The sequence below is a fragment of the Pezoporus occidentalis genome, unplaced genomic scaffold (assembly GCF_034315485.1).
Source record: "Pezoporus occidentalis ecotype Australia unplaced genomic scaffold, CSIRO_AGI_Poc_V1 ctg303, whole genome shotgun sequence".
Lineage (NCBI taxonomy): Eukaryota > Metazoa > Chordata > Aves > Psittaciformes > Psittacidae > Pezoporus > Pezoporus occidentalis.
Window position 1 is genome coordinate 281338 of NW_026914975.1, and position 21691 is coordinate 303028.

The window sequence follows — 21691 nt, forward strand, 5'->3', positions numbered from 1 at the left end:
GTCTTTATCGATACCAGTGTCTCAGACTGGTTTTAACTTCACTGTACTGTGGACACACCCTGCTAATGCAGACCTGCGTCTTTGAAAACAAAAGCATCTGCCCTATGCTTCTCACTCCAGGTCTGCTTTGCATCCTGTGGTCCACTCAATTCCAAGTGTAAATCAGATGATCTTGCACCATTCCGATGCCTTCTGAGACTTCTGTTATCTTTGGTGCTTTTAAAAGCCATGCGCTTGGGTCTCTTTACAACCTCAAAGCTTGCAAACAACCATGTCTGCCTGGACATCAGTGACTTACATGTTCATCCTGTTGTGTAAAATGAACTTGGATGGGCTTAAGTCCTTAATTTATAAAATTGCTAAGGGGTATGTAATGGAAGTCAATGGTCACATACACCTCAAAATTATCTTCTGATGGCCCCGTAACACTGTACCTAAGAGGCTTAAAAAGACTGGGGGAAACAGTTCAAAACTCAAGTGCTAATAGTACTTACAAAAGTGCAATGCTCAATAGAGTGAGAAAAAAAGTGACTACTAGTACTTAAAGTGCTAGTTTCAAAGTTGGTTTGGTTCAGTGTCCAAAACACAGGTAGAACGTGGGGAATAGTGAGGGGTGAAATCAAAACCAGACAGCACTGCAACTGCACATGCCACACCAAAAGTGCTTCAAATCACACCATTGCGGAGAGAGGCATAACGCTACGGCTCAGCTTGTGAACACGGACAAGCAAATGACTGACACCTTTCAGATTACTATAAAGAACAGTTCCATTAATGCCATCACTACAGACCCATTCAGAAAGCAAGTGGTTACAGCTTATGGAAAAAAAAACCCAAAACACCAAAACCCACCCCAACACCAAGAGTCTCTCAGAACATTTACGAATCTTTGCAACTATGATACTCAAAGTCTAGCAAAAGCAACCCTGACCAGTGTCTGCAATAAGCTTCGCTGATGCTTATCATGCACGTTACAGAGGAGTCGTGCCACAGACTGCCTCCTTTTACACGCTATCTTACAGTTAGCCTATTTACCTATTTATTTGTGGTTTGCTTGTTTTTTAGCTTTCTGACTATGCATTAAAGCTGGCTTTTTAATCTTCACCATCCTACCAGTCAAAGGACAATTAATGCAACAACAAGACAACAAAGGTGGTCTAATAAACACTGACGTTACTAAAGTCCCATATTCATTTTCACGAAAGAAAACACTCTGGAGAAAGATCAGCACACTCCTGGAAAGAGGCTGGAAAAGGATTCGGACATCAGGCACTTCCGCTCTCTCTCTTTAAACACACACTTCCCACTGACTGCCCATTGCCTATTCTAGCTGCTATCTGCTTTTTTGTTCCCTCGTGTTGAGCTCCAAGCCCAACCCTACTTGTATACTTGTGCTGAAAAAATTACTCCTAAAGCAAAAGTGGGAAATGAAAAAGGGGAAACCAGACCTTCAAGTCTCACTCTGTTTCAGTAGACACCCCAAAACCAGGTCACTGAGTAGCATAAGTGGCTCCTCAGGCCCTGCATGCATTGCTGTCAACTCTCCCAAGGCAACATCTGGTGCATTTGAGCTGGGTACAAATCTTTTGGAGAAAGTTCTTTCTGAAACAGAAGTACTGACTTGCTGGACTTGGCTGGGTATATTGGGCATGCGTCAGATACAGCAGTGGACATTTTCCTAATCGGAGAGCAGGAGGTGGTTTTTCAGAAGCAGGTAACACTAACACCATAGGGGCAAAAAAAAGTTGCAGACCCAGGTCACTTATTTCTACTAATGCCACAAAGGCCAAAAGTAAGGGCATGCTTCCAGGGACTATGGATGTAGATCCACCTTTGCAGACATACAAGTGGAAAGAAAGGAGCCTGGAAAAGATATGAGAGCTGGAAAAATACTGGAGATTGGCAGTGCCCCGCAGCGAGGAGGGCTTGTGATTTCTGCAGGCATACAGTGGGGAAACACAACCATCACAGTCTGCAATCCACATAAGAAAACTGCAGACTTGTTGCCAAAGCCAGCACAGTCTGGGGAGAGCCCAAGACCTTGCCATGCAACAAGGAACACGTCCATCAGTGAAAGAAAGTGACCACTACAGGGGAGAAACATTCCAGCTGGCACACCACAGCTTTATTTTAAATGATGGTGAAGTCTTGCAGGATGAAAAGCAATTGTTGAGCATTATGCTGGGCAAAGAAGCATCTTGCAGGAGTGGATTCAAGCCTGATCTTGCAAGACTGGCATGCATCTCCATTTGCTATATGTAGGCACTAGAGTAACATTTGGTTTAAGTACTGCTGACCTCAACACTGAGACCAAACCCAAACATTGGATGTATGGAAAATTTACCAGCCTGAAAAACAAATACCAAAACTGCTTGTTTTCCAGATCTTTTTATAACATGTTCTTTCCCGTCTTCCGATTGCAAGGGTTATTGGGAAAATTATTTGGAAGTGGATAATAAATCTAATGCTAAGACAGCAAGTCAAATTACACAGTAATTTCCTGCACTGCTCTCACAAGGAAGCTTTCACATCACACTGTATTTTTGCTGCTTTAGTTGGTCTTAAGAACACACCATTGACTGTATCTCCATGTCTGAGACCCTCTGCAATTTTGCCTCCTCCTGGACTGACAACCCTGTTGAATTTTTAAGAAGAAAAGCTACTACTACAGGTTTCCTGGGAGAAAAGGCTGCGTTCTGGTAGTCCCTGACCTCACCTGGATTTTAAAGGCATTTGTAAAATCCCGCTTCAGCTGGCACACTAGATTTCCATCTAAATATTCCTGGCAACTTTTCCAGTCTCCACAAAACAACTCAATTGAAAGTTTATTAGAAGCAGTGCTTTATTGTTGCAGGCAGAGATTTTGCTGCAGATATCTGTGTGCCACAATTAAATGCTGATTTTCAGTGGTGAAAAAACTGATTCTGAGTCACAGCCTATTGCTGCGTAAAATGCGCTCCCAGATCACTCGATATCACAGGCATAGTACAAATGGAAGATGAAGGGTCATTTTTAATTCTGTGCTAATTATCGCAACAAAAAACAGATCCTGCAGCGGAAGACTGATGCCAGGAAGGAATAATCATCCATATTTTGTAGTTCTGGCTGTGCTGCTCAAGGAGAAGCTTATTTACAAAATGGCAATCTCCAGAAAAAGATTGTGTTGTCCTTGCCTAAAAAAGATGTATATTCAGATACGTACTGCTACTCTGGGGGTGCTCGGCCTGGGAAATTACACTTTAGAATGAAACATTATAAACTTCAAGTATGGGAAACCACCTCCTGTTGAACAAATACAAGCTGTGGGGCTAATGCAACCCACCGTACCACAGAAATGATGCTTGGAGATCCCTGCTTTAAATTTATGCTTTTGGTTTAAAGAAGAAAAATCATATGACCTTTTAATTATTTATAGGTGAAAAGATGCTTCCGATAGAAGCATCGATGATGTGTCAACCAAAATGAAATTCCAAATGCAGGCTTTCTGTGTTCTGTATGCTTACTTAAATATAGATGAGAAGCACTTTCTTCTTTCCCTGCACAAAAATGACATAAACCCACCCGTTTTTGTCTGCAAGAAAATAAAAAAAAAAGACAACCAATGTGTAAAACCATGAACCTGAAGAGTAGCTGTAAAAGGGATGAAAAAAAACCCCAGAGAGCAGGCATGCAATCTGCTTCTGTTCCCCCAGCGACCACTGTAGTCCCTGAGGAGGCTCTCAAACAAGACTGCACTGCCAGAGTATCTTGTGGAGATGGGAACCTGCACCAATGGGAAACGGCCAAGACCAAGTGCCTCTGCGAGTTGTAGCAGTTTCTCCTTGATGATCAAGATACAGTCTTCATCAAAGAGCAAACACATCCAAGGTGTACATGACAATCAGGGACTTTGCGACCACAACTACTGCTCCTACCTGGAGATACCACCACCACCACCAACTCGCTATGGCAGAAAGGGCTCTGCTCAGTGTCTTCCATCTTTCTTTGTTGGGTATTCACATGCATTGCTAGATACCCATGCCTCCCATTCAAAGACAGGCTGAGAAAATTTGGGCTGTTCAGCCTAGAGAAGAGAACCTGCGTGGAGACCTCATAGCAGCCTTCCAGTATCTGAAGGGGGCCTACAGGGATGCTGGAGAGGGACTCTTCAGTGACTGTAGCAACAGGACAAGGGATGATGGGTTCAAACTGAAAGAAGGGAAGTTCAGGTTAGATATCAGGAAGAAATTCTTTACTGTGAGGGTCGTGAGGCCCTGGCACAGGTCACCCAAAGAACCTGTGGCTTTCCCATCCCTGGCAGTGTTCAAAGCCAGGCTTTGAAGAGGGGCTTTGGACAAGGGCCTGTAGGGACAGGACAGGGCAGTGCTCAAGGCCAGGTTGGATGGGGCTTGGAGCAACCTGTTCTAGTGGAAGGTGTCCCTGCCTGTAGGAGGGGTTGGAACTGGATGAGCTTTAAGGTCCTTTCCAACCTAAACTAGTCTGTGATTCTATGATTTTGTGATGCCCATGTCCAGCATTATGAGGCACGCTCTTGGGGGGAGTAGAATAACTCCAGTACATTGCCCTGCTGTAATGATGATGCCTGAAGATGGGAACATTGGACCACAGGGACTGCATGTTGAAAGCAAAACATTTTATTACTATCGGTTAAGCTTCATAATGCACACTTATCAGTAAGATAGAGGTTATATGGAGATCACTTAGCTTGCTACCAACTACAGCTTCTGGGATTAAATGCAGCAGCTGTTGAGCAGTGCGTAACAGGACCAGCAGAAAGGAAAAGAGAATAATGTACAGTTGTAATGGTGTGTGTGGGTAGTTTGGCAGAAAACAGTTGAAATTCAACCAGAAATATTTTTTTTCCTGCTGTACCAAAAGCTATAGCATCCTAGACAACAGCTGGTGACTAAGTAATGCCCTCAAAATGCACCCCTCCAACTCAACACCCAGCTCAGCATCTACCACCTCATATGGGCCTATATCGCAAATTCTGCCTTGACACAGAATCACAGACTGGTTTGGGTTGAAAGGATCCTATACGTCAACTAGTTCTAACCCCTGCCATGGGCAGGGACACCTTCCACTAGAGCATGTTGCTCCAAGCCCCATCCAACCTGGCCTTGAACACTGCCCTGTCCTGTCCCTACAGGCCCTTGTCCAAAGCCCCTCTTCAGATTTCTTGTCGGCCCCTAATTTAGGCACTGGGAGCTGCTCTGAGGTCCCCCTGGAGTCTTCTCCAGGCTAAAAAATCCCAGCTCTCTCAGCCTGTCTCCAGAGCAGAGGTGCTCCAGCCCTCGCAGCATCTCCATGGCCTCCTCTAGACTCGCTCGAGTAGGTCCACATTCCTCTTGTGTTGGGATGTGTGTTCTGCCATGAAGGCAGAAAGATGGATTAGAACTTGTATTTAACCTGAATTTAGTGTCATTGGTTAGCTCAGCAACAACATCTGGTGTTGATATATATGTGTGACTTTTGGTTTGCTTTCCATAAGTTTCCATGCAATGTTTTTGACAGTAAGTGCCATCCTGAGAGGGTTTCTAAAGAATGTAAGTTTCTTCCAGCACAAATGGCACTTTCAATGTAAGATCAGAAATACAGTTATCTTTCTTAGAGGTCAGAGGTCAAGAAAAAGCTATTTTGGGCTGTCTAGTAAAGAATCGCTAACATAATTTAACAGCACCAGCTTTTTTAGCACAAATCAGTTTACCTTCCAGCCAATCTTCTACAGGCAGCTCCAAATTGCATCAAACCCTATCCAGAGGAACTCTCTGTTCCGATCACTCCTTTCAGCATTACAACTCTTATTTCACATTATTTCTGCATTCATACAACATTCAAACGGGAGGGAGAAAATGTCTTCACTAGTAAAAGAGGAATCCAGCTGTTGCTAGCACAAAACTACTGATTTTTCTTCTTCTAGGAAACAGAGTGCTTGGCTGGAAAGGTGGGAAGCTCTTGGAAGACTGAAAGCCTGGAGGAGGAGACTAGTGTTTAGTCTGAGGCATGTGAAAAATTCCCATGTTTAAGCCTCTTGCATGTTCTCTTTTGCACAGTATCTTCAGTCTCGCCAAGAGGAAGAGGTCAGCGTAGGGTTTTTGAACAACCAGAGAGAGCACCTCTAGGGCTTACTGCCACAGCTCAAGGGCTGCAGTAGGAAGGAGGAGGGTGAACTTCACTTTGTCGAGAACCTGAGAAGGTGAGGAAGTTAAGAGGATCTTCCGGCTGGTCATTTCTCTTTCTCCTCCTGTGACAGAGGGACTGAGAAGGCTGCATTTCCCTGCAGGAGGGTGCTTCAGAGACTATCTCAGGGGAAGGTTTGGAGACAAACAATGGGGATGATAGGTCATCCACCCCAGAGAGCTGCTGTGGTCTCCAAAACAGCCCGCAAAGTCCAAGCCGTGGGTCAGTCTTCACTCTTTTTATCTCTTGGCTCATGTCTCAAGAGCTTGCTCCTGTACCTTTCTGCTCCTCTTTTGGGGGGCTCGCAGATACACTTTGGGGATGACATCTTCTCCTTTACAGGTTAGCTAGCAAAAGTGACCACATCTTTGCCAGGTTTGAGTTGCAGTCCCTTCCCATTCTTGGATCATCTCGGAAATGGCAAGCAGCTTTCAGAAACCATGGGCTGCTGCTGAAACCTGTGTGTTGTCTAAAAGGGGATAAGCAAATTTAGGGAGGTTACCCCTACTTTAGAGGATGTCTCCTAAGAGCAGAAAAGAGGTGAGAAAAGCAAGTTTGCTGCTGCAGGGAGGAGAAAGCAGGCAGCACGTCTGCCTTATGCTCTGGATTGGGGTGTTTCTTGGGGTTGCACACATATCAGCACGCTGCCAAATAAACTGACAATTTTAAGCTGTTTTTAAAAGTTTCTCTAATATGTCTTCATGAAGACAATCCACAGTTAAAAGCTGGCAGCATCCATGAAAATGTTCCGCTTTGATGGTGCCTGGTCCTGGTGTCTCCTTGCATTATCCAGAGCCAACACAGGACTGTAAGAGAAAGGAGACCTGGCAGAGGCACAGCTCTTATCTCAACATCTTCACACACAATTTGCCATGGGTACGCTCATCCCATGTACCCTAATTTACTAACCCACATCAAACCTTTGGGTCGATTTCCGAACTGATGTGGAAACAGGAAAAAGGAACTCTAATTATTCTGCAACCAATTTAAATGTCCTGGGGAGGATGAAATCCTGGCAACATTTAGCTGGAGATGCATAATTCCAGACTGCATCTTAATTCTGCTGAAGTAGAAAAGAAAGAAACGAAATTAAGGTTCCACATCACAAAGGATCCAGGCACAGCATCAAGTTGTGGTGAGAAGCAAGAATCAAAGCTCAAAGCAATATTTGTAGCAGATGCAGTAAAACTTATCCATGGGGAAGCTGTTGTATGTTGTCTACAAGTGAGATGCTGTGTGCTAGCTGCTTGGAGGAAGCAGCTAGCCTACAACAAGCATATGACCAAATCTGCCCCAGGCAACTGGTTCATGCAACCCTACTTGACATGAGGATGATCACAAAGGGAATGGCTGTGAGGTTAAGTAACTACTCCTTTGCTGCAGCATCACCCCAAGCCCCACAAGAATCTGCTTCAGCATAGAGTTAATATCTCCCAGAGCCCCACTGTCCGTGCAATGGCTGCAGAAGCAGATGAGAGCTGCAGGACAGCCTTTGTGATCCATGGAATGGTTAAGGCTAAAGGACACACCACAGAGACACACAGAAAATGACCAGTTGAGAAAAATATAACCAGCTATATATCTTTTTGTCCTACATTGGCTGCAAAATGCAAGGGGATGGAGGGAACTGAGGCCCATTTGGGCTTTGATAACAATTCCAGATAGGTTCATAAGCAAGGGCTTAAAAAGAAGTGGTGAATTTCTGAGGGAAAAACAGATTTAGAGCTCTTGACATGAACCAGACTGATAAATAACTCTTAGTAGTCAAACAGCTGTCAACTGAAGAGGAACAGAACAACCAGGACTGGGCCCTGTGAGCAAAGCAAGAAGAAAATGTCCCTGTACACTAAGCCATATAAATATCTACAGCGGTTGCTACCCGTGTTGTTTTAGTGGCCTTGATGTTTTGCAATCAGGTGGAGCAAGAAATAAAATGCCAGTTTAAAGGATGTGCTCTGAGATAAGAGGCATGATTGGTTCACCTCATAAAACACAGTGCCTATTCTCAGCTTTTAAGTGTTTGAGCCAAAAAACTTTCTCTAATTTTACCAGGATGGGAGGGATTATTAAAAATGGTTAAATTAAAAAACTTCACCACTAGCTACAGTGATGTGTACAAAACCTTCAGGAATGGCCTAACAAAACCTTTTCTACCTCAGAGAGAGACTGATCACAACAACAGAAGACACTACAGCTTTACAGGACTTAAAAGTAAAATAATTTTTTATAATGAGGGGTGGAACGGGAGACAGACATGTTAAATTAACCCCAGCTGACAAAATCCCCTTGCCAAAGAGCTTTTAGCAGCTAGAAAAACAGAGATGGTTTAGTCAAAGTTTTAGGGCTGGCCCCTGGGCTCAGTTCTTCTCCCCTGGTATTTACCATTGTGAATTTGCAAAAGCATCAGAGCTCAGAAGAAACATAGCAGTCTGCCACAAATCCTTCCTGGATTGGTGGACTAAATACTGGACACAGGCAAACTAGTATAATCCTGAGCCTGCCACCAAGGGTGAAGAAAGATGAGAAGGTTCTGTGTGTATTAACTGAGTTATAGGATGTAGGATAAATACCACTGCAAAGCACTGAATCAAAGCCTTGCCCTCTGTTCTTAGCTGTTAATGGCCTCTGTTCATCTCTGCTGTGATGCCTAGCTGGGAAGAGCGCTTTTAAAAGCAGCACTGGCACAATGCTACAGTTTTCAAACTCCTTTCAGGGTTTATTGGTGTCTCAGCAGAGACTGTCCTTGGAGGCAGCTCAATGTATCCCGAACAGAAATACATCTGTTGACTGCACACTGAGAATCACTTCATCCAGAGTACTGCTTTATCACCTTTCTTCTGTCTCTGTCCTTAGATTCCTCTGTCTCTGTACTGCCTCCATCCTCAGATTCCCCCTTTGAGCTTCCCAGAGGAAGAGATGGTTGTTTTACATTAGGTAGCTCTCAATCACTCAGCAGCACAAGAAACTTCTCCCCACCAAGCTCAAAGCAAAAATGACGATTTGCAAAGCAGCAACAGTCAAAGGGGAATTTCCAGAGACAAACCAGCTCCTGTTCAACACCTATTATGGAGGGAAGTGATGCAAAAGCCAACACACAACGTGCTTCAGCTCACCCCTGTTATTGCAGAACAGCAGGGATAATTAATTTATGTTAAAAATATCAGGACTGCACTGGCACGTTCAGCCTCTTCCCTAGGAAGAGGAGAGAAGAGAGAGCAAGGGCTACTTGGCAGAAGTTAGTCATAGGCTTAATGCACATCTGGAAGGCACTCGGATATATGTTAAGTGATTATAGAGCAGTGTGAGAACCTACATGGAACAGGAGGAACTCCTCTGTAGTTTTCTTACACAAAAGTGCCAGATCTCCTTACAATAAAAGTGTTACTAAGGAAATTCCAATTAACTTTCAGTGCAGCCAAAGCTCCTGGGAACTGGGGAAAAAACCCAAACTCAGGGTTCTTCAGGTAATTATCTGGCATAGCTGGGTGGGCTCTGATTGCAGCACAGCCAGGAAGATGGCGACACAACCATGTTAAGACAAGACAGCTAAAAGGCTCTCTGAGTGAAATAACATGCAGCTCCCCACCTGGGAAATCAGTAGAGGGGCTTAAAACATCTCTGGAGGGAGGAAGGACATCCCTGTGGAAGACAGAGCTACCTGGGACTCAACTCTGTCGATGCTGAGTCTATTGCTCACTTGGGGATTATTTTTTCCCAGGTCCTGGTAATGACCTGATGCTCTGACTCTGTTCAAAAGCAGAATGAGCTCTTCCACTATGGAGTGTTTTACTGCTAGAAAGATTGGGAAGAACTGAAATACAAGTGCTGGCTGGTTTTGCTTTGAAATACTAACTTATAAGAGATGAGTAACAGACATACTGAGCTAATACTGCAGGAAATCAGAAAGCCCGCAAATGTTAAAGGAGGGAAAGATGGAGCATGGGCATGAATGATGATGGTAGGAGAGGAAATGGGAGAGGCAGAATGAGCAGAGAGGAGGGCCAGTTCCGACAAAAATCTTAGCTAAAGCTAGCAAAGTTCATGTAAATATTCTGGTGACTATTCACATTATTGCATGATGAAACTACACTTTTCTGTAACAATCCTTGGAGATTTGGGAACACAAGGGAAAGCAGGTATTTCCAAACCAACTGGCACATTTGAGAGCTTATACTGTCACTAGATGCATTCTTTACATTTGCATTTAAACAGGTATCTTGATAGTGTGAGAGTTACTGCTTCTATTATGAAGATTGGGAAAGTGTCATCATATTTAATATTTAGGAGGGTATTTAATATTTAGGAGGGTATTTAATATTTTGGAGAATGCCTGTTGATGGGCTATTTTTTCCTATGTCTAATTCAGAGATAAGCAGAGACATGAATGATAGAAAGTGCTCTGCTGCACCACCATGTACAGCAGAGTTTCTAACAGGTTTCTATTGCAAACGTTTGTAGAAAATGTATGCTCTGGCATTTTAATAGCCCAGATTTTCTAAAACTATTAAAGAAGGGTGAGAACAGAGAGAAATGTCTGAGTCAGTAGTGGCTTTACCAAAGAGGACCTTGGAGGACACAGAGTTACAAACCGGTCTGGAGGCATCAAGTAAGCTGTTGCAAAAAACCATCCTACTGAGTGGAGAAAACCTTGAATCATTTGCAACCCTTCCACTTGAAGCTGTAAAAATACCTGTCCTGATTCTGCATTCTGTAATTCTGGATTCAAGAAAAAGACAGACTCATCAGGAAGCAACAAGAACATGACAAAGGCTAAAAACTACTCTTGGTGGAAGGCTTTGTATTTGTGTAGAAAAGGAGGCAGGAGAGACCTGACAACAGTCTTTAATTATGTAAAAGAGCTGCAGCAAGGAAGGGAACAAACTGTTTCCATATCTCCTCTTGAGAGCATGGCCTATAAGACAAAAAGCGTTGGAATTAAATGGAAGCAAGGGACACAGAGGTGGACATCAGGAAAAATATCTGAGGGTGGGCAGGGTGAACCACTGAAACAGCTTGGGGAGGGAGGCTGGGAATATCCATGACTAGAGATTTAAAAAGGCAGATTTTTTACATGTTGTTCAACTCGGGTAAAATAAAGATGCTTTTTGCTGTGTAGTCCCTGGAAAGTACCATTAGAGGCACCCTCGTACTTGCAAATATAAGTGTAGAGTCAGTTTCTGCAGACTATGGAGCTGGCCTGGCTGAAAACTGGTGTGAGGAAAGGGTTGGGTTTAGCTAGTCCCACCTCTGAATATGGGACCACAAATTATGTTCTCCAGAGGTCCCTGCCAGTTCTACGGTAATACATCTCACACACTGTCCTCCTCACTTTTAGACTTCTTTGATCCTCCTTCTTGGAAAGGAAGTTGGAGGTGGAGTTCTTGAAAGGCTTGTGAGACTCCATTCAGGGTTGAAAACCAAAATATACAACTTGGCGTTACGAACAGGCCACTAATGTATCTTCATATAAACAGTGGAGAAAAAAGAAAGTTGGAAAATCGAACAAGTGAAGGTCAGGAAGTGTCAGAACTAAGGATTATCTGAGTAACCTTAATTCCAGCTGCTTTGGACATACGCATAGAGAGCTTAATTATGCAATCTTATAACTTTCCCTCCTCCTCTAGCATATAGGTTTCTTTTTCATTCATTGTTCTGTATGCAGTCTAAGCCTTACCTACATATACCTTCCAAACACTGCATATGTATCAATGAATTTCTTCTTGTTTTGCTTTCAGAGATCATCAGTATTAATTGATATCGGAGCATCACAAAATCCCCCATGCCAAATGCACTCGTATTTATCACTCCCTTTGAGGTAGGGAGGTATCATTCATCCCGTTTCATCGGTGAGGAACACAGGCACAGGCAGAATAAACCCAAAGCAATCCTGTCTCCATTATCAAGAAGCCTAGCTTGAGATTCCAATAGCTTTTCTAGAGTCCTCACTATTATCACAGCACAGGTTTGAACAGCTGGTAACACCAACCACTTTGTACATCAGGCCTCAGGGTACCAAGGCTGGTGCACAGGTGATACAAGTGGTGGTCATCTGCAAAGTCTTGCTAAAAACAACACAAACCCCTTTGCAAGTACAGGCTCAGAGTGTGTTTCTTGAAAGCTGCTTTCTTTCCCCTCCAGCCTTCAGCAACACCTTACTTCTGCAATGGAAAAGAACAGTTGCCCCATTGATAACATAACGCTCCATCACACAGCCCAGCTAGTTCCTGGAGCAGGAGGCAGGCAGAGCAGTGAATGCAAGGCTCCAATGAAAAGCAGACAAGCATCCATAAACTGGGGTGGCAGGAGCAATTATTACAGGCCACCAACACTTGTATGCTCCCCTCCCAGGATCTACCTCCTTCCCTAGTTCTGCAGGACTCCAGCACTGATGGTGCCACCTATTCCTCTGAATAAAACAATCATCATGCTCTGCGATTGCCTGGAACACAAATCTTGTCCTTGCTTCCTTCCACCCCCTCCTGCCTTTTTGTTCCTGTGCCTTCGTGGGAAGTGTGGTCTTACTCCCCCTCTCCCCCCATGTCGTGCCAACAACACACGCTCAGAGCAATGACCAGATGAGAATACTTGCAAGAGCTCTGAGGTTAACCTGTGTCTTTAATCCCACATAACTCTCTGCTGTTTTGAGATGCATATTCTATTGCATGCAATTTGTAGTGTAAAGATTTAATGTTAGTAGTATAGTAAGTTGATATTGCTTGTGAGTGCTCATATTGAACGTCTCTGATACAGAAAAGAGAAAAGATGACAGCTACCATTTTAGCATTTCAAGAGGAAGGATCTATTGGAAACAGGAAAAAAATACTATTTTAATAGGTATAGGCATATATATATATATATACATTTAATATTCCCCCCTCTCTCCTCTCTCTGCTAATTTGTGTGTCACATATAAATTCACAGATGTTAGAGCAGTATTGTGCTTAGTGGGGCTCGGGAAAAAGCCTTAGCTGTCTTCTAGCAACCCACATGAAGGGCCATCTTTTCTTCCAATTAATCTCTGCATGGTGAATGATCAAGATGAAAAAACAGGGAAGTGTAAACTTCTTCTGCCTGCAGGATGGATTTCCTCTACCATGTTTAAGAAACCCAACTGACCAGCTGACCCATCTCTAACCAGGAACTCCAATATCCTGCCCTGTTGAATACCAGTACATCGGATGATGGGAAATGCACAAAAGGTGGAATATGTCCGTCTTCTATTTACGGTGGCTACTCTCTACAAAGGTAGCAATTTCAGTTTGCCAACTCAAGCATTTCGAGGTAGCCTATCAATTAGGAAGATGGATTAGCAAATTGTTAATGATGGTTTTACTGGGGTGGCAGCCAGGCACCTCGAGGCTAGACCAGTACCTCTGGATATAGTACAAGCACAAACGATGTCCAATAAGCATGGAAAGGCCAGAAAGTAAATCCAGCATACACTTTTCTAGATGTTAACGTACATAACAGAGCCCGGAGGCTGAGGGTTCACATTTCACATGATGCCTCAGCATATAGAAGGAATGATCTAATTACATCCATCACAGAAATGCCAAAATGACTCCCAGATTCTAAAACCTCAGTTTATGCTTTGACATCTCTGGAAAACCAATTCTTAATCCACGTAATCAGGAGTTCCTCATATTTTATTTTACCTCAACACTTTAATACAGTGTTGCCTTTGTGGAAGTACAGGTGGAGAAGTGAACACAGGTGCGAGAAGATATTAGGAAGAAAAATTGATGTCAGCCCATGAAAGCTCCTCCAGATCTTGGAGAACAGAGAGCCCAATGGAGAGCATGCCCTACAGCTTGGAAACAACTTGTGCATACAGTACCGTATTACTAATACAGTACCATTCTACCAGGTACAATAGCTTAAACCTGCTGCCACCTCAACCCACCACCAACATGCCCCAACAAGGGGTCAAGGTCTGTAGTCTCAGCCTGCTGGGCATCTATGGAGGCATACCACACTCTCCCAGGAAATCTTGGATACACCGGGCAAGCTTTGCTTCCCAATGCTGGAACAATCCACACTGGAGGGATGATTTGTTTTGGCAAAGGCTGTGGGGTGACAGCCTTACTTGGTCATGTCATAACCTACTTCCATAGCTTCCAGTGTAGCCTTTATTTCCACTCTTACTTGGATAAACTATTTTGAATACAGCCTTTACCTGAAGAGAATAGAGAGGTAGGAGGGGAAAGGTGAATTTTAGACATCACAACACATTAAGTAATTACAAAATAAAGGGTGTTTTAATTTTGGAGGAAGGAAGATAGAAAATTAAATAGAAGGTAGACTTCTCTTTAATAATTATCTGACGAATTGTGTATATATACTGTATGTACAGCAAAAGTAGGAATGCCATAGAACTAAAATAACTTCTTAATTAATTTTCCACCTGCTGCAAAAATCTGCCCAATAAAAATACATAATAATAAACCTCTTTCTGCTATAAAAATTACTATCCTCAGACAAAAGGGCTGCAAGTCAAGTGAAGAGTAGGCTTCCTAACCACTACCAACTCCCTTCAGTGTGAGCTTAGGTCACTTCAACAGGCCATAGGAGAAAAAAAGCATTAGACAATGACATCTTTAGCAGAAAAAGGTGTGCTGACATTGATTTTGGTAATTGCTTGCATTTTTTATTTTTTTTTAATAAAGGACAGGTTTTTAATCCTTCTACCTGGGATTTTATGGAAGTGGTAGCACAGATTCGCAGAGCTAGGGATTGTAAAATGGCACTGAAACACGATATTACTGGCAGTACCTGCAGCTGCCTCTTCCTTACAGCTCCCATCCCACCTCCATGATTCCTTCAAGGAAGAGCTTTGACGTTTTTTGGCCACTTTTTCCCTTGCAGCCTTGCCAAAAACCTAAGGTATGAGACTGCTTACAAGGCACGTAAAACTTACAAGGTCCACGCAAACACAGGGCTTTGAGCAACCTGGTCTAGTGGAAGGTGTCCCTGCTTATGGCAGGGGGTTGGAACTGGATGAGCTTTAAGGTCGCTGTCAACCCAAACCAATCTGTGATTCTATGAAACAATGTTCAACCAGCTCTCTGTGAAATCATGTGTTTATCCAGACCAGTAGTAGGAGAAAACTACCCTCTGTTTAGACTGTGTACTTCAGATAAATAAGATTATTTTGCTACAAGCAATTACAGGCTACAACATACTCACATAAATATATTAATGTCTATATGTGGACATGAATTTGTATATATTGGATACAGATAAGAAACACTTAACGACAACAAGTAGATTACCAATAACTGCTGCAGCTTCTTGCTGGGTAGAGTCCGTCATCCAGACTTGACATGATGAACCTACCACGGTGGGTTCTGCCATCTCCTTTGGAGCACCCAGTGGGTCACCCTCACTGCACCAATGCAAAAACGTTTCCCAACCCTTCACTAGCACACCCCTGCCTCTACTTGATCTAGAAAGCCAGCTTGATGGGCAAAACTCAACACAACTGCATGCGAGGCAGCCATTTCCACCCAGTATAAGCTTTTAGGGACTGCCCCATCTTCTGTGCCAGCAGTGGGAAAAACCAAGCTAGACTCAGTTTTGTCGAGACTATAGGTGGAAAACCTTGGTTTTAAGCCTCGACAGCAACATCGGCAGCCTGATTTGCAGAAAGGGCGAAGAGCTGAGGATGCTCAGCAGCTCTGCAAACACTAAGTCAACCCACTCTCAATATAGCGCCTGTCCTCCTCTAACATATGAGTGGAGCTGGACCAAGCAAGTACAAAGGTCTCTAACAGACGCATGCAGGAGACGGCTTCTTCCAGCCTCAGATTACATTACTGAAGCATCCCCTTACCTGAGCAGGAGCAGAAATGTGCTCCTACTATTATTTACACAATATAAAGTGCTTTACAATTTCATTATTGAACTGATAGACTTTCTGCTGGGACCATACAATTTTGAAACAGAGGTGAGGGCTTGAACAGGAAATTCTCTCATGAGAAAAAAAAAAAAAAGAGGTTCAGACTGGTGCTCTTCACCCTGTCCTCCTAAGGATTGTTTTTGGCCGTTCTTTCTAGTGCAAATAAGCTTTGTGTTTTCTCAAGTTTAAGGGACACGGCAGTTTCAGGGCGTCAGGAACGAACATTTAAAATGCATTAGGGATTCGGCATTCCTGAGCCGATTCATGAGCATTCCTGTGCATGAGCAGTCCACATGATCACTGCTCTCCTAAGCTGAAGACACGCTGCCAAAAATAACAAGGGACCCATTCATGAATCTCACCATTAAAGTCTTGCGTTGCCACATTTCCAGTGAGCCTGTATTACCTGCAAACATCAGTGCTTTCCATTGTGGCGGACACCCATGGCTAGTGGTTTACCCATGGGGAACTGGCTACAAACATGAAAATCCTGATCCAGTTTTGGATACTAAGGTGCATCCTATGCCAGGAGAGTAAATTTATTAGTGGATCCTGTGGGATACCTGCGTGCCAAAACCGAGCCTGACCCAGTAGCCAGCAGACACTGAATTCCTGGGTGATATCTAACAAATGCTATTGGAAGACCAATCCATTAACAAAAGATAAACGAGTTTTAAAAAAAATGGGCAGATAAGCAAAACCATGTCACATCTTTTTTTTTCTTTTAAAATGGTGAAGAAAATATCCCTTTCCAATCACTTTGCCCAATATATCCGAGGTATTTTCCTCACTGATGCTAAAGGAATACAGGGAAGGCATGATCGCTTATGACACAACATGGTCACTCTAATTCCAACGCAGGAGCTTCTATGATCCCTTGAGGGAAAAGTAGGCTGGGATGGGGAGATGTTAACCTCGTAGGGGAAGAATGCCAGGTAGGAGAGGAAAGGAGGACGTAAAAGGTTTGTACATTCATAGCTCCAGTTTGTTGGAATATAAGTTAATTTTTAACTCCAGGCACTGTGACAGGCAGCAGCAGTTAGCGATACGCTAATGTGCGCAACAAGGACTCATTCACTAAATTCTGGTTTCACACCAATAATGGGATGTAGAATTATTTTTATGTTGATTTTGTTTGCAATTGACCTGTTAAAACCATTGGGACCAAAGCCCTAAGAGCAATGATGAACCAGCACCCCCTGCAACTCCCAGCTGATCCGTCATGCTCCGATACCAGTTGAAGCAGTGGGGCGAGAACATCTCTCCCAGAGTTGAAAATGAACCTGAAGTGGATGGGAATTCTTGACATGAAGACAAAAGCTTGCTTGCTGTATCTGCTATGTGTGGTTTTACCTAAAGGGAGAATCACCTAAAACAGTGAAATTAAATTACTTCTTGTCACAACTGTAACACTTTCCTAAAGGTTCTTCGGTGACTTTGGTGCAAGCTTTGATTTTTTTTCCTTTTTTTTTTTATCTTTTTTTTTTTAATTATTTTTTTTTAAGTTAAAACAGATCAACTAGTTTATAGTTTCCAAACTAAAGTCCAGATTATCCTCTTGGTTCCCAACTCTGCATCCCCAATTTTTCTCGTTATGGTTAATAACATTAGCAGCTAATAGCATTTGGATTGAGTGTGGCCATGCAGCGTGCAGGTGGGTCCAGACTAAAAGTGATCAACAGTCTGGCTGGGGATAAATACATTTCTCAAGAGATTAAATAAAAATAAATAAAACCATGTCATGGCTGCATGGGAAAACAGCTGGTCCACATGAACATTGGGCCATTCTGTTAAAAAACAATTCAAATTATGATAAATATCTGATCAGACACGTTCATGCCTCCTTAAAAAGAATCTTAAAGGTGGGCAACATGTTATTGGAAGTACCTGGAGCTCCATCAAATTTCCGCTGGTTTCAAAGGGGAAGGAGCTGGTCACCCAAAGGCTAGAAAAGCCCCTTACGTTGAGTATTCATGTTTTAAGCAGTGATAAGGAGCTTTCAAAACCTTTCATCAATCTTCTAAACAAGGAATTGTACACATCTTCCCTCCAGAGACTTCAGTGGGATGACACTGAAACCACTGATGGTGGGCCACTGGGAATTGAATTGCTCCATAAGCTCTGAGCAGGTGGGAAGGGGGTGATGGCAGGGCACAGATATCATCTCCTAACAACACCACCACCTGTAAAATTAACATGACAAAAAAACCAACTGGGCGTAAACCACCACTTCTGAAGGGCCACCAGTAAATGTGAGAGAGATGCCTTTTTATACAAGCCCAATGGTGCACCAAACCCGCCCCAAGGTCTTTCTTGCTGCAGGAGGAGAAAACCAGGTAACATCATGACTGCATTAATCTCTTATCTGGGAGAAAGCCTCAGTCGTGGTGGTCCCTCCTCCCCCAAACCCTGGCTCCATCCCCACCTGCCTGTTGGAACCCATAACACAGCTACTATGAAAATACCTTTTCACATTTTGGACAAATGCATTGAAAATGAAAACCAAGAAATCACCAGCATGGGCATGAACATGGGCAGAACACATACATGGGTTATTATTCATTGCCATGAGTCTTAGTGCTCGAGTGGAGCTTCGCTATCCCAGGATATTCAGGTTATTTGTTCAGCACAAAACTACAGAATGAATAACAAATCTTTACCAGCACGTAATAAAGGTCTGACCAGTTATCAAGGTTTTACCCATGCAGGCTATCAGTTCAAACTCAACAACCAGCAGCTGCCAATTTAAAAACCTCTCTCTCCCCTCATACCCATACCATGAATTCACACAAAGTTGATTTTTATCATAAACCCTACAGATGCGCTGCTCAGCCTATGGACCAAAGACAAGCAGAATTCAGTCCCGGAAAAAAAACATCATAGAAACTGATACATTTCAGCATAAGGTTTGGGGTTTGGTTTGCTTTTGTATCACTTTGAGAGTGCAACACAAGCCTTATCTATACTACTTAAAGGTCAGAGTGCCAGATTTTGTTTTATGCTGATACGTGTACTTCCATAGTCTTCAACACTCAAAGCAGCTGACTCAGACGGACTCAGGAGGTTGGTACTTTCATAAGACACATGGAGATGATTTGGGTGCAATTTAACAGACTCCTGTAATATTACAGACTGGAGTTAGCAAGAACTACCGGAAAAGGACTTTATAAAAAACCCAACAAACCAAAAGGGGCAACTTGGAATTACTCTAGGTCAGTCTCTCTTACCAATTTCTGCTTGTTTTGTTTATTTTGCCAGACAGCCAGTCCAATGCACTCTATTCGAGACCCTCCTGCTCTTCACCACTGTCCCCTCTGGCGTCCATCCTTTTTTCTTTATGGCTGTTGTAAATTCTCCTCATCTCTTCTTCGTACTTGATAAAATTTTCCCCAAACCGTGTCCACGCTTTGTAGGGAACCGTGATGGTGTTACGGTAGGGCGGCCTCACCTCACTTACCTTCAGGAAAATGCCGTACCTGTTGGATCCCACGTCGAAGTAGAAGCGCTTGTTGTCCACTCGGAAGGAGGTGCCCTCGGGGAGCTCTGGAGGCTCATCACCTCCCCCCCGGCGATCCTCTATGTCCCCCTCGCCATATTCTTCTATCAGCTGGACCAAAGCATCCCTGAACTCAATCATCCCTTGTGCTGGCAGGACGATTGTCTGCTCCTGTCCCAAGCTGTGCCCAAAATAACCCATCATGCCAGGTCCTCTACTCATGGTTTGTCTAATCCGCAAGAAGCGCCCTCGCTGGTTCTCCTTCAGGTCCAGGTAATACTTCCTGTTGTCCCTCTCGATGTACTCCGTTTTGAGGACACTGTGAGGGTGCTCTTCGGAGCAAACGGACATCGGAGGCGAAGGCGGTGGGTGCTGCTGCCGCCTCCGGGGATGCTGCTCTTTGCCGTTGCTGTGCTCGTGCCGGTGACTGCTTTTCAGGCCCAGGTGGGCATAGTGCTCGATGAAGTCCCCTAGGCAGTCCTTCAGTTCAGCAGCCACAGACAAGGAGAGGGTCAGCTTGCTTTTCCTGATATTGTCCTGCCTGCCTCTTCCTATCCAGACCTCGGCGATCTTCAGGAAGCGGCCTCGGGAGCTCTGTTTCACATCCAGATAAAAGCGCTTCTTCTGGATGTCCACCCTCTTGGAGGCCAGCTCCTGGATCTCCATGCAGCCCCCCTGGGAGGAGGCCGGGTAATGGTACTGCTGCTGGGACTGGGAATAAATGCTCCTGTGCAGGCCAGAGCCTCCCAGGTTCCTTCCTCCTCCTCCTCTGCCTCTTTCCATCTTTACTAATCAGCTGGAAATAATACAGAACAGAGACACAGATGACAACATCAGCACCAGGGGCCTGCTCGGCTTCTCGGCAGTGTCTCTGTTCAGCGCTGCTCTCCCTGCAAAGCCGCCTGCATCCCTCTCCGCTGCCACAGCACGCAGCATCGCAGCAAAAGGATCCCGGGTGCTGTTCCCCTCCCCACCTCCGGCTCTCAGCCAAGGGAGCCTTCCTTCCAGCAGCCCTAGTGCCCTCACCCTCTGTCCCCAAAATCCAGCAGCCCTCCCTGCCCTGCAGTGGAGAGCAGGAGCCCCAGTGGGATGGGTTGGAGGGTCCCCGTTGGGAGGGCTGTGACACTCATCCGCTGGGGGCTCCTACTCCCCACTGCAGGGTACCCCCACCATGCTGCTGTGTTCCCCTTCCATCACACTCCTCTGCTGTTCCTCCCCAGGGCACCGGCGGAGGGCACTGGGGTCCTCCCCAGCACTGTCCCAGTACTACCTCCCCGGTACTCCTACAGCCCTAATATTGCCCTCGTAGTGTCCCTAGACCTTCACGTCCTGCCCCCAGTACTGGCCTCCTCCCCCCTCAACACCCCCAGCACTGCGCCCCACTGCCCCCATCACTGCATAACCTGCCCTGGTGCCCCCAGTGTTTTACCTCCTGCCCTCCCCCACCAGTAGCAGCCCCTGCCTCCCAGTGGCTCCAGTACTGCCCTCCTCCCCCTCTCCCCACCCCATCACTGCTCCCCAGTGTCACCCATCACTGCATCTCCTGCCCCAGTGCCTCCAGATCTTCACCTCCTGCCCCCCCGTATTACTCCTCTGCCCCCCAGTAGTGCCCTCCTGCCCCCTCACTGCTCCCCAGATGCTCCACATCACTGCATCTCCTGCCCCAGTGTCCCCAGAGCTTCACTTTCGGCCTCCTAGTGATGCCCAGTGCTGGCCCCCCACTGCCCCCAGCACTGCTCCCCAGTGCTCCACATCACTGCATAACCTGCCCCACTGCCCCCCAGAGCTTTACCTCCTCCCCCACCCAAGTGCCCCTCAGCACTGTCCCCCTACCCCCAGTGCCCCAATACCCCTTCAAGTGCTCCCAGTACAGGCCCCCGCATGCCCCCAGTGCCCCAGTACTGCCCCCTTAGTGCCCCTCAGCACAGCATCTCCTGCTCCATCGCTGCTCGGCCCCCTGCACCACACATGCCCCGGCACTGCCCCACACCCGGTCACTCACCCCACAGCGCCCATCGCCGCCGTTGCCCTTCAGCAGCCGCCGCCGTCTCCGGCAGCCCCGCCGCGCAGAGCCACGGGTTGCCGCACCCCCGCCGTCCGCTCCACCCCGCCCCGCC

The 21691-nt window shown here is 45.1% G+C and overlaps 1 protein-coding gene across 6 annotated transcripts; it reads right to left on the reverse strand.

Moving 5' to 3' along the window:
* Positions 1 to 5132: 5132 nt before the first annotated feature.
* Positions 5133 to 21640, reverse strand: PURG (purine rich element binding protein G). 6 transcript variants are annotated; one of them, XM_062627618.1, is made up of 3 exons: positions 21577 to 21640; positions 19536 to 20370; positions 5133 to 6649 (listed from the first exon to the last, which is right to left on the reverse strand). In XM_062627618.1, the coding sequence occupies exons 2-3, from the start codon at positions 20355 to 20357 to the stop codon at positions 6587 to 6589; spliced, it is 885 nt and encodes a 294-aa protein (XP_062483602.1). In that variant the 5' UTR covers positions 20358 to 20370; positions 21577 to 21640; the 3' UTR covers positions 5133 to 6586. The 6 variants fall into 6 exon arrangements, 5 of the variants coding, with proteins under 5 accessions (XP_062483602.1, XP_062483601.1, XP_062483604.1 ...); XM_062627617.1 differs by lacking the exon at positions 5133 to 6649 and adding an exon at positions 11007 to 11092; XM_062627620.1 differs by lacking the exon at positions 5133 to 6649 and adding an exon at positions 11007 to 11640.
* Between the last annotated feature and the right edge of the window lie 51 nt (positions 21641 to 21691).